At 45.1% G+C, this 12,982-nt stretch overlaps 1 protein-coding gene across 2 annotated transcripts in view; it reads right to left on the minus strand.

Annotated features, from left to right (window-relative positions):
- Lars2 (leucyl-tRNA synthetase 2, mitochondrial) overlaps nucleotides 1-12,982 on the minus strand; it is a 94,474-nt gene that overhangs the window by 67,455 nt on the left and 14,037 nt on the right. For both annotated transcript variants that reach the window (XM_028767338.1, XM_028767337.1), the window contains one exon: nucleotides 803-894. In XM_028767338.1, the coding sequence (XP_028623171.1) occupies nucleotides 803-894 (92 nt within the window). The remainder of the gene's footprint in view (nucleotides 1-802; nucleotides 895-12,982) is intronic.

Below are 12,982 nucleotides of genomic sequence, written 5' to 3' on the forward strand. Positions count from 1 at the left end.
GGAAGGGGAGGGGAGAGGGGAGGGGAGAGGGAGGGGGAGGGGGAGGGGAGGAGGGGAGGCAGTAGAGGTTCCAAAGACAGGCCTGGCACTGTCCTGCATCTGAAGAGTGAGATGAAGAGGGTCCCAGAAGACTCTGGTGTACAGTGTTCAGTACTTGACTAGCAGGGAGAAGGCTAGGAAGAGAAAGCCACACCCAGCCTCGGGTGGCTGTATATCTTACTAAGTTGCTCCTTGCTCATAAATGAAGAAAACAAAAATTTAATCTTCAGAGAAAGTCAGAATGTAATGTTTGTCTATGGTTCAGACTCAGGTCAGCAGCCAAGAAGCACTGCTGAAACTGAACAAATGCAATTCTCTCCTGTTTCCTTCATAAAGGCAAATGCGCCAAGAAAGAATAGTTTGTAAATAACAAGCATCCCAGTAAGCGGGAAGCAGAGAACCTGCTCTGGTATTCCTCAGGGTTACAGAGCATTAAAAGGCAGGGGTCAGGAGCGGCAGTGGCCCAGTGGTAAAGGTGTGTGTCACCTAGTCTGACAGCCTGAGTTTGATCCTCTCATAAACCGTTCCCTGATCTCTGCATGTGCACTGTGACACACTCACCTTCCTATAAGTAACTAACTAGCCAGACAGACGCCAGTGCCCACAATCCTGTTTACTTCCATCCTGGCAATTTGCCAGTGTTGTTGTGGTTTGTTGTGTGTGTGTGTGTGTGTGTTTTTCCTTTCGGTTCTCTCTCTCGTTTTAAAAAGGTTTTAAAAGGTTTCTCTCTATATAAGTACTTAAGTGTGTCTTAAATACTTACCTTTGGGTCCAGCTTTCTGGGTGCAAATTCCTCTCTATGGCAGCATTTTCGGCAGGCAATCCAAACGCATCCCACCCCATGGGGTTGATAACCTGGTATAAGAGAACAAAGTGAAAATTAAAGAGAAAAAAATAAAAATGGTCTTCTGAAAGGAGTTGTGCCTTAGCAGGAAGGAACAGCTTTTCTTCGCTCTTCCTCCCTCTGCCTGACTCTAACAGGCTGCCCTCTTCACATGGTACCTAAGTCCCAGGACAGACATTTGTCCTGATTCCTCCTCCTTCCGTTGCCTATCGCCATCTTTCATTTTTAACAGAACCTTGTTAACAGGGATTCAGGAGTCTGGTCTGAAGGAAATTTTTAAAGGAAATGATAGAGCAACTCTCAGTCCTACAAACTCTTCAAAGAACATGTTCCAAGTACAGACGCAGAACTGCTGTCACCCATCCCGTAACACCTGAGACATCTTCATGACTGGACAGTGAGGTGGGAGTAAAGGGTTGAGTGATATCCAGAAAGCTTCATAGAAACCCTTATAAGATTCATATATGAAAAAAAGGTGGCCAAGAGGAAGGCTGGAACATTGTCCTCTGATTAAAACGGTCACTGGCTCAGGAAAAGGTACTCCAGGGTGTCTCAGAGTAAACTATAGCTCATTAAAATACCCAGACACGGCTTGGGAGATGAGACGGCTCAGTGGTTAGAGTGCTTGCCTCCGGAGAAAAAGAATGGGAGTTTGTATCCCCAAGACCCACATAAATGCCCGCAGCCCACCTCTAACCACAACCGCTGAAGGTAGTACCAGAAACCCTGAGAACAAGCTGGCTGGAGAGCTAGTGTTGACTAAGAGACCCTGCCTTGTCAGGTTTCCCTTCAATCCCAGCACTCTGGAAGCAGAGGCAGGAAGATCTTCATGAGTTCCAGGTGAGTTTGGTCCACATGGTGAGATAGTGTCTAACAAGAACACCAATAAGAGCCAGAGAGACTTTGTCTCAGAAAAATAAAATGTCAAGGGTTTCAAAATATCCATCTCATGCCAGAATTTTCCAGGTATAGAACCATGCTCTGCTGTGGCAGCCACCAGCCACATATAAGTTTAACTAAGACTAAGTAAGAACTGGCTAATAGGTCAGTTCCTGTGGTGGGGGTGAGAGTAGATAGATGGTAGGAGGTAGGCTGTCTCTGCAGGCTTTACAGCTGGCAGGGAAACAATCTAGGTAAGTAAAGAATGAAACTGGATACAACCCAACCTCAGTACCTGGTGCTGGGCCAAACTTAGAGAGTCTGACACCAGTTGCTTTATTTTAGCTATATTTAAGAACATTAGAACTCTGAAGAAGAAAGAAAGCTTTCTGATAACAATTAATTCAGTCTCGTGTGCATAGCAGAACTTAAGACATGCTTACATTGAAATTCTTTGCAAAGTACATCTGGCTTCTTTCACAAGGATGAGTTCTGTTGACTCAGAGATACTGCTCAGGATTTAAGTCAGCCTAGGGAGAATGACTGAGGTGCCAGGATTAGCCTGGACCTAAGATAACATACAAGTCATTTAGGCTATTGTAAGGACAAGTGACATCTCTCATATGGGTGGGTTTTATGACCCGAAGCAATGCTCAAGATTTAGAGGGGAAAGGATCTGGGATGAGACAAGCATAAATACTAGGGGACGTGGGCTTGGCTCAGTAGATAACAAAGGGTAACCAGGTTGTAAACTATATCCATCCTCAGCATTCCTTTGCAGGATGACCTCATGGCTAACTTCCCTGACTTCTCCAGGGCTCATCTGTGTGCACAAGGACTGTCTGCCCTCTATGAGCTCCCACAGTCATAGCTCTACTGGAGTCAACCAGGGACAGATTTCTTTCTTCTTCATTTGATGTTGTTCAAATTAAAAACACAATACAGCAGGAACTGAAGAGGTGACTCAGTGGTTGAGAGCACTAGCTGCTCTTCCAAAGGACCCGGATTTGATTCCCAAAACTCACAGGGCAGTTAACACCTGTCTGTAATTCCTGTCCTAGAGCATCCGATGCCCTCTTTTGGGCTCTGTGGGCACTGTATGCACACGGTGCACAGACATACATACAGGCAAAGTACTCATCCAAACACATGAACTGTGGTTTTTATGGGAATAGAACTAGCCATACATAAATATTTCACGACCTGCCTTTTTCATTTAACATTACATCACAGGGACCTGTACTAAACACAAAGTACTGATGCAGGGTTTCTGGGAATACAAAGTACTGATGCAGAGTTAGTTTCTGGGACCTTTCACAACACAGTTGTTCATGACTGAAAGACATAAGATGCTGGATGTTCAAGTTCACAAAAAAAAAAAAAATCAACATGGGACAGAAGTGCTGAGTTTGTTGTCCCACGCCAATGAATGACACAGATTCTCGTGGGAGTATGTAAGATGGGAGCAGGCTTCATTAAGAATTATCATAGAACAATCAAGAACAAGAAAAAGTGAGAAGAAACTCTCAAGAGAGAGGCTGGAGTTTCCAAGACAGAAGAACCATTTTCTTTGCCCAGGTTCTTATAGGGCAACAGCAGAGGCTGGACAAAAGACTGAGGTAATCTCTATTGAGAATGGTTAATTCTCTGAGTTATCATGGACAAAACCAGAAGAAGGCCCACATACTCACAGCATGTCCCCTGGGCAACCAATAAGACAATCATCTGATATTCATGTGCTGGCCCCAGTTAAGGGTAGTTGAGCGCCCCTCTGTTCATCTCTTACTTGGGCTTATTGACCATGACTGTCTGCTAAGCTGCCAGTTACTTTGGCCAGGGTCACTTCCTTCCCATTTTTGGGGTGTCTTGCTAACTGTTGACTTCGCTCCCTGACTGTGCTGTCTTCCTCCATCTTGACTGTCTGGCCATTGGTCAGTCGCCAGCTGCTGCTGCGATTTCTGACCTTTTGGGCGTCCCAAGTGCTGGTTCATTACACAGAGCTCTCTTCATTCTCACAGCTACCAGGAAGCAGCTGTGGTGCTCTTGGTTATTGCCTTGTCTTCATTATAGTCTGGGATCTCTTTCCTGAAATTATAAGCCATTCTTGCTACATCTCAGGCTATTACAATTAATTGCATTAGAAGCAATGCATTAAAAGCAAGACTATGTAATAAGCAACACTACCTAGCATGTATCTCCCAAAGGGGAAAGGTCTTATGAAGACTAGCCAGCCAACCTGTTATCAGTGGCCTTGTTTCTTGGAGCCTAATTGTCTCTTATGGTCCACCTGGATGGCTCATAGCCAGATGCAAGTATAATTGTCTCTATTTTTAGTGCTCTTGGTTTAATTTTTTAACCCTTATACTTCCTTTTGACCTTAACACCCCCTCGTGGCACAAGCACATATGGGAGGTTTGTAGTTTTCACCATGGGTCCTTTGCCCTTACCACCTACTAGGAGCTCACTCCTCCCTAAGTATGATGAATCAAATCTCTAAAAACAGAATTCTAACATTTACTGAGTGAATCTATTCTATGCAGCTTTGGGAACATGACTAGACAGGCATACTCCAACCCAGTTGGAACATGAACTCTCTTTCTTCCCATGAAATATAGCTGACCCATATAGAGGTCCATCCTCCCTACGAGCACCTGCCCCTCTCAGAAACTGCTTCCTCGTAAGCTTCACGAAGCCATGGGGTGCATGGCCAGTTTCAAAACCCTTCCCTGACAGAGAAGGGTTTGGACCTTTCCCTGGGCTAGCCTGAAGCTAGGCTGGCTGCTGTAGTGATGGAGACCCACAAGGATTCTCAGTGGTAGATAAACCTCATGGTGACATCTGAAAAAGCAGAACGGGAGCTGAGGAGGGTCTATGCTCAGATGAACCTCCAGGACCTGGTCCAAGCACCCAGGAGCTGAGGAGGGTCTATGCTCAGATGAACCTCCAGGACCTGGTCCAAGCACCCAGGGTGTCTGGGCTCTTGCAACATTTCCTTGAATCCTGTGAGTTTAGCCAGGATCTGTTAAAAACAAACTAACACCAAACTCTTTTTTTGCTGAAGTTGGGCTAAGCTGGGTTTCAGTCCCCAGGAACCATGAAGCCTCATTAAACAAGCACCCTCGGCACACATACAGCCTGTTCTGGAATACTGCTTTCATCTGCAGATGACACAGTCCTCCTGTGTTGGCTTTTTTCTTTCTTCCAGGAACTAAAAAGCCCTATTCTGGGTTATTCAGGAGTTCTTCCATTCCGCCAGGCCTACACTTGAATTCTCCTCATTCTGCACTGAATTCTCTCAGGTTGCTCCCTGGGAAGAACCTGGTAGCTGTTGTGTAACTGTTCTGCAGAAAGGGGAACTTAATCATTACTTGGTATCTTTGTCAAAACCACCAATGGCACCCATCCAATGTTTCTGCCCATTAACATTCTATTAGGTGCCGTCCTGATTTTTAGATAAAGTCAACACAGAGAAACACTGTCACACACATATGCACACGTGAACACCCAATACACATGAACTCTAGATTTATGTAATAAACGTATTCATTTCTATTTTAATTTTGTTTTTGTTTTTGTTTTTCGAGACAGGGTTTCTCTGTGTAGCCCTGGCTGTCCTGTATCTTAATTTTCTGATGGAATTAATATGAGAAGATACTCTTAGGTCACATGTTACCCAAACTGTCCATGAACATAAAGTTAGAAAAATCTTAAGCTTCCTTAATATTTCAGATTCTTGGCAAAAATTAACAAACTTAACTGTCTAACCCCTGTGGGAAGTCCTTCTTATAACTCAACTGTCTTGCTATCATCTATCTGAACTAAATGTCCCTGCAAGCAAAATTTCTTAAACCAGGAAGGTGCCTGGTCATAAGACCTGGGGACCACATGCACAGCCCGTTCCCTTGCTGTAAGATGTCTTACTCCCAATGTTCCAATGTAAAGACCTAAGCACCACTGCGATATGCCCAAATGTCTGTCCTTCTGGCAGTGAACTATCTTCTGGTAGGTGGCATGTGTCTGTAATTCCAGCATTCAGGAAGCTCAGGTGGGAGGATCAGGAGTTCAAAGTTAACCTGGGTTACACAATAAGACGCTGCTTCAAAAACAAAACTCAGGCATCCTGTGTCTCAATCCAGCACATGATATTCTCTCTGGGCTTCGAGTAGCAGAGAGCACGCTTAGAAAAGCAAAGCTGCAGACAGAATCCCAAATAACACAAACCAAAAAAAGATAGCTACAGTTTCTTACTCTTGACTTCTGAGCCAAGACTGTCCCAACCATTCACTAGAAGAACTTTACACTCTGCCGGATAGTTGTAAAATGTCGTGGCTTTCTTTATATTACTAAACTTCCGCAGTTAAAATAAGTGACTATACCTATGGCTCACATGACAAACATGGCAATCTGCTGCCCTAAAGAAAAAAGGGCACCTGAATTTATATACCAGGCCCAGCTAGGTGTGGAGGTCCACACCTATGATCGAGCTACTTAGGAAGCTGAAGAAGTACAGAGAGTTGAAGGCCAACCTGGGCAACATAATCAGGCCCCTTCTTAAAGTAAAGGAACACCCTGAGCATTCTTGATTTGCTAAGCTAACCTGTCTTTATTTTCTAAGATAACCTCTTCCTGGATGTCAATGCTTCCTACAGCTTCATTTTTCCAGATATCTGATCTATTTTTTATAAATCTACTTAAGATACACTTTTAAATATCCATCATGTAAATTTTGGAACAGTGGGATTGTGACATCATGGAAGGTAGCAGAAGATAGAAATGATAATCTTAAGATAATAAATGTAAAGATATTCAGAGGCTGAATCAAGAAGTACTAGTTGCTTAAATTAGAAATCAGTACACTCCAACATTTGAAAGCTTACAATCTCTATCTAGCTTTCACAGCAAATACTCTAGTATGTAAGTTTGGGCGAGTAGCTATGGCGACAGTGAAGCCACCCCAACATTTAAAAGAGCAGGACATCATCACTAGCTCAGACCTGATAGAGACACCATGGCCACCTGGAGCCCAGGAGACACGGCAGCAGTGGGCAGGGCCCAAGGCTGATGGCCGGGCAGGAGTGTGCATGCTTATCTTACCATACGGAGCCACAGGAGCTGGGCAGTGGCTGGGGCAGGTGCCAGGGGGAAGTCCCTGACCAATCCATTTACCTGCCCTCCAACTCCACCTCGGTTTCCTATGCCTCAAATCCAGCCACAGGAAGAGGGACGGGCTCATGAAATACCACCACCCAAGAGCGGTCAGTGTTTGCTGGGGGTGGGTAGCAGAGACAAAGACAAAATAGATACTGATTTCCCTCACTGGTAATAGCTACTGGTAAGTAACCCTAATTGAACTCATTGGGTCACAAAATCAAACAAAAGACCAGCTAGGCAGCTGATCCATGGCTTGAGAACCACAACTTAATAGAAAGCAGGGGTGGAACTGCATAAGAACATGTCTCAAAGAGGAATCAGAGCTGGCTACTGGAGGATGCCAGCTTGCGGAAGATGGACCACTCCTATGTGACTTCTCAAAGGAGTCAGAAGTCAACATTTCGACAGATGGAACATCTCAACGTGAGGCCACAAGTGGGAGTTAGGGCTCCCTACTACCACAGCAGATGGGCCATTTCCACGTGTGGTATCAAAGGGGAGCCAGGCTGGCTAGTGTCCTCACAGACCAGAAGCTGCTAGCCCAGGATATAGTTATATACGTCAGAGCTCTGTAAGTCAGACCAGAGCCGGATGGAGAGTGAGATCTGGGAGGGAGGTCTTGGCTAGCACTTGGAGTACAGTCCTCCAGAACCGAGTACCTGGGCATTTCAGAGTTGGCAGGCAGGCTGGAGGAGGCCAGCTGACTCAGCAAAAAGGACATAGGGATGAGAGTCACAGCTACAGCCTTATCTATGTTGTGTTATTTTACAAAAGAGACAGGGTGGAATCTTACGTACAAGTTTAAAATACTTTAAGAAGGCGGTGGGGAACAAGCAAGGGGTCACTGTCCTTCTAACACAAGAAGCAAGAGTGAGCCACGCAAAGAGGAGTTTAGGGACGGACAGGAAGGAGACTGAGGTATCTGGTTCCCCACCCCCACCCCCGCGCCTTTCCACCAGAGACAGAAGCATGCCTCCAGAACAGGCCCAGCCAATTGGTAGCAATGGACAGCCTCTCTCCCTCCCCCATAAAACAAAGCTTTATATGAAACCAATTCAGCTTCTGGTTCAGGAACCATGGTTACTGCTTCACAAAGAAAAGCTATTTTCAGTGTCTTAGCTTCTCTGGAATGAGTTCAGCACTCTATTTCCAAGAAATGAGAAATGCAGTGTTTAATTTCATTTAGCCAGTATAATAAACCACCATTATTACAGAATGGATATAAAAATCAACTACTTCAGAGTATGAAAAAAAAAAAAACGGTGCACCTATTCCCAAAGGGCATGCCTCCTGAGGAAACACAGAAGAGTCTGACCGGTGGGCAATCAAGGTGCTGGACCGACATGCCTTCTCTTCCCAAACCACACCTGGAAGCACAAGCCTGGAAATCCACTGCCTACCTCCTGATAGCCCAGAGACTTGAAACTCTGTAACTAAGTGCCGCACCATGCACTCTGGGCACATCACAGACACTGACTGAAGACTGCCAACTGAGGAAACATCTACAATCGCTGGCTTGCTGAGGATGTCCCTGGCACCTAGCCTTTGTGGGTGATCACACAGTGGTTATAGCTGCTAGACTCTGAGCCCCAACTTCTTCCTGTACTTGCACAAGGCTATGGCTTTCTGCCTGAGACTAGTTAGCCCAAGCCCAGCTTTGCAAAGGTAATGAGTGAGTACTTCTGATGCTTCATCACCCTGCTCCTGGACCAGAAGGTACTGGGGACACCAGCTGAGGTGGGAGGCAGGAAATTTGTCTTCCTACCATCTGTGCACACAACATATGAAAACACAACAAGAACACCATATGGAGCTAAGCTTAAGTATGTCATCAGGCTTCTTTCGCGTTTAAGGAGCAACCAACAGTCACAACGGCCTTTCCTGCCTGTAGAAAAAGGATTTAATTCTGGCTTCAAATGGCTCTTGAGTAAACATGCAAGTCTTAGGAAAGCTTTATTGGGGCCACTGAAACCGGGTTACACTCAAAATGGCATTATACATTTTCTTTGCTTGCTTGCCTTTTGACCCAGAGACTCATAGCACAGGCTGCCTTTGCTTTCCTGGATTTTCCTGCTCCTCCTCTTCTGGGGTTCTGGAATTTCTGAGTTATGCAATATCCATGGGTGCACTAGAGGTCTGAAGGGTTTTCTTCTCATCACATCTGAGTAGAGCAGCGCGTCACTGCTCTGATTTGCCACCCCCAAACCACCTGGTACTCCCGTGCACAGTGCTTACCCAGTCTACATGTGTCTATGGTTAAGATCAACACAGTGCTTACCCAGTCTACATGTGTCTATGGTTAAGGTTAACACAATGCTTATCCTACTGACATGTGTCTATGGTTAAGGTCAGCTGCTAAAGACCTTTAACTCTATTCTCACACGTCAGTGTGACTTGGGCTCAAACCCAGACAGCCATGTCCATTTGACTCAGCAGAAATGCCCTCCATCTACCATGTACAAAATTGGCCCAGACTGCTCTTTCAAAATGTGGACACTTCTAGCCCTACCTCCACCTGTAGCAAACTCAGGAGAAGACTGTCGTTACAGAAGAGCTTACAGAACATGCATGCCTGAATGCTGCACTGGCTGGTGAAAGCTTCATGCTTTGGCTCTAATTTGGGGACCCAGTTTCCTTAATGGCTTTCAAGGCTCACTTAAATATTTTCACTATTATTGCGAGGGTACAGGGCACCACAGAGTACATGTGGAGGTCACAGGACAACTTCGTTGAGTTGATTCTCTTCTTCCACCTTCATGTGGGTTCTGAGGATTAAACTCAGGACATTGGGCTTATTTGCGAAGTGCCTTTATCTGGGTCTGAAATGTCTAGTGAACACTCAGTGAATGATCCTAAAAAGACTGCTAAGCCGGGCACACTCTGGTCATCTGCTTTGCTGCCTTATGTAGAGGCCATGAATCAGATCAGCTCCTGTCAGCTCATGGGAAGAGCACAGAAACACAGAGGGCCTGTGAGCTTAGCCGAGGTTCTGCCCATAAGCGCTGATGAATGTGAGCTACAGAATTGAAGGCCAGTTTACAGTCCAAGGAAGAGTAAGCGGACCTTGAGGAATAGTAAGGACTTACTTATAGGGCAGCATGAGACATACTCTAAGAACGAGACCCCTTCTTAGAGAAGACTGTCGTTACAGAAGAGCTTACAGAACATGCATGCCTGAATGCTGCACTGGCTGGTGAAAGCTTCATGCTTTGGCTCAATTTCTCTGTGGAGAAAAACCACAGGGGTAAGAATGAGGTAAGAATTCACTATGAAAAAGATTATGTACATCATTAAGGACTGTGGATTCAGGAGGCTTGGGCCAGCAGAGCAGAAAAAAAAAAAACAAACCACATTATAAAGGGGCTAGAGAGATGGCTCAGATGTTAAATGCACTGGACACTTCTGGAGAACCTAGGAGGTTTTGTTCCTATCACCCACATGGTGGCTAATAAACAACCATAAGTCCAGTCTCAGAGATCTGTCATCTTCTGGCCTCCCTGGGCACTAGGTAAGCATGTAGTTACCCAGTACACAGACATACATGCAGGCAAAATACCCATTCACATAAAATGAAATAAAGGAAAAACATTTAAATTGTTATAAAAGAAAACTGAAATGTAGTTACAGACAGTTTAAGCGTCCTGGATTAGCTCTGGAGGACTATAATCAGAGAGTTATACAGGTTAGCTGGTCACTGGCACAGACAAAAGAACACTATCCTGCTATCTGGTACAGACAGAATGTCAAGGCTTGAAATCTGGGCCTAAGTAACAGCTTCCAAATGGAGGGAATCGCTGTCTTCTAAGAAGGCTCACACCCTGAGTCCCCACAGCCTGGGCTGGAACAGCCTTGGGCCACATGCTTCCAGGCAGCTTCCATACGAGACAAGGACATGTCTGGGATCCTTAGGGCTACAGACACTCTTACCTCAGTTCCTCCCTTTGCATAATCTGAAAATCTTCAGCTTTCTTGTCTACTCTCAAAGCCAGACTATAACCTATAGTCTTCAGTCTCCCAAAATACAAAACAGTCTGGAGCCTGGGAGAGGATGTTTGCATTGCGCTCTACTGACGGGGTCAAAAATCCAGATACATAAAAAAATAATATAGAGCAATAACTCGGCAACCAAACTACAGTGAGCAAGCAAACCAGAGAAAAGGGAGCTTATGTAAAAATTATACATGTGCATATTTTAGTCTCAATGGGAACCAGGAAAACACAAATTAGAACCATGGTCAACAAGATGGCTGGGGCAAAAGTCCAACAACAGACTCAGTCTCTACAGCCCACATGGCGGGGTAGAAAGCACAGACCTCTGTGCATGTGCACACATAAATAAAATAAATATGGTAAAAGTCCTGGCTGGTCTGGATCTCACACAGATCCTCCTACGGCTGATTCCTTCCTGTGTGCTGGGATTAATGGGATTAATGTACCACATTGGACCGATAAAAACATGTTTTTAAAGTCAATGATTTAGCAGTTATAGAAAAAGCCAAATTTGACAGAGGTTTTCCTAGTCTACTGTTTTTGTTGTTGTTTATCTAAAACATCAGTTCTTTATTTGACACAGAAGGAAACCAAGAGTTTGTAAAGATGCTGGCAGTTAAGGACCATTTGTTGACCAAGGTAGTGAACACGGGAATCCATCCAACTTTGCCTGGCTTTGCAGAGCAGATACTCCCTCCTACTTAGTATAAGGACTATTGAGGAACCAGTCCTGACACATGACAGTTTATAAAATCAGCAAGGTCATCCAACAAGCCTTCTTGTACACTCTTTTTGTTGTTTGTTTGTTTTCTGAGAAAGTGTCTTACTGCAAGGGTAAGACTGGTCTGGCCCCAAATTCCATCGTCTTGCCTTGGCCTCCCAAGTGCTGGGCTTATAAGCAGACGTGGGCTACCTTATTCATCTCCAACACTGCTGACCAAAGAAAAAGAAAAGAAAAAGATATCTATTTCTCTTTTCCACATTAATCCCACATTTAAAACAGCCTGATGAGTTTTCACCAAGTTTGGTATTGCACATACAATGATCTGACTTAAGTGGGAACTATCAAGATAAATATTTTCTGGGAAGAGATGGCTAGCGAGATAACTCAGCAGTCAATAGCACTGGCTCTTCTTCTAGAGTAGCTAGGTTTAAGTCCCAGCACCTACACGGCGGCTCGCAACCCTATCTACTTTCAGTTCCAAGGGATCTAATGCCCTCTTCTGGCCTCTGAAGGCAACGGGCATATAAGTGGTACACGCCGTAGGAAGTGCAGGCAAAACATCCACGCAAAAAGCAGTAATAAAATAATTTTAAAATAAATATTTTCTTAGACAAAGTAGCTGGGCCAGGTGTGATGGTGCATGTCTTTAATCCCACAATTTGGGAGGCAGAGGCAGGTGGATCTCTGTGAATTCAAAGGCAGCCTGGTCTACAAAAGGAGTCCAGGACAGCCAGGGCTATTACACAGAGAAACCCCATCTTGAAAAAAAAACAAAACAAAACAAATAGAGCACCTGAAACACAAGGGGAAAGAACAACTCAGCACACCTGCTCACTGTAGGAAACTGCTCTTCTTGGTTGTCACCTTGACTACATCTGGAATTAACTAACCCAAGTGACTGCGTACACCTGTGAGGAAATTTTAAATAAATCATCTGAAGAGGAAAAAACTCCACCTTTAATCCACATCTTTTGAGGTGGGAGATCCACCTTTAATCTGGGCCACACCATCTGCTGGCAGCTTACATAAAGGACGTGGAAGAAGGAAGCTTTGCTCTTTGCCTGCTTGCCCTTGTTTCCGCTGGCCAGTTCATTCCTTCACTGGCATTAGAGCCTGTTTCTTCAGGATTCTAGCATGTGTTAGAGACATCCAGCCTCGTGGGCCGAACAACTACTCAATTCTTGGTTTCCCGTCAGAAGACAGCCATTGTTGGACTAGCTGGACCACAGCATGTAAGCCATTCTAATCTCTCTCCCTCTCCCTCTCCCTCTCCCTCTCCCTCTCCCCCTCCCCCTCCCCCTCCCCCTTTCCTCCCTCTCCCTTTCCTCCCTCTCCCTCTCCTCCCTCTCCCTCTC

This window comes from Grammomys surdaster, unplaced genomic scaffold (genome assembly GCF_004785775.1).
Source record: "Grammomys surdaster isolate TR1022 unplaced genomic scaffold, NIH_TR_1.0 172, whole genome shotgun sequence".
Lineage (NCBI taxonomy): Eukaryota > Metazoa > Chordata > Mammalia > Rodentia > Muridae > Grammomys > Grammomys surdaster.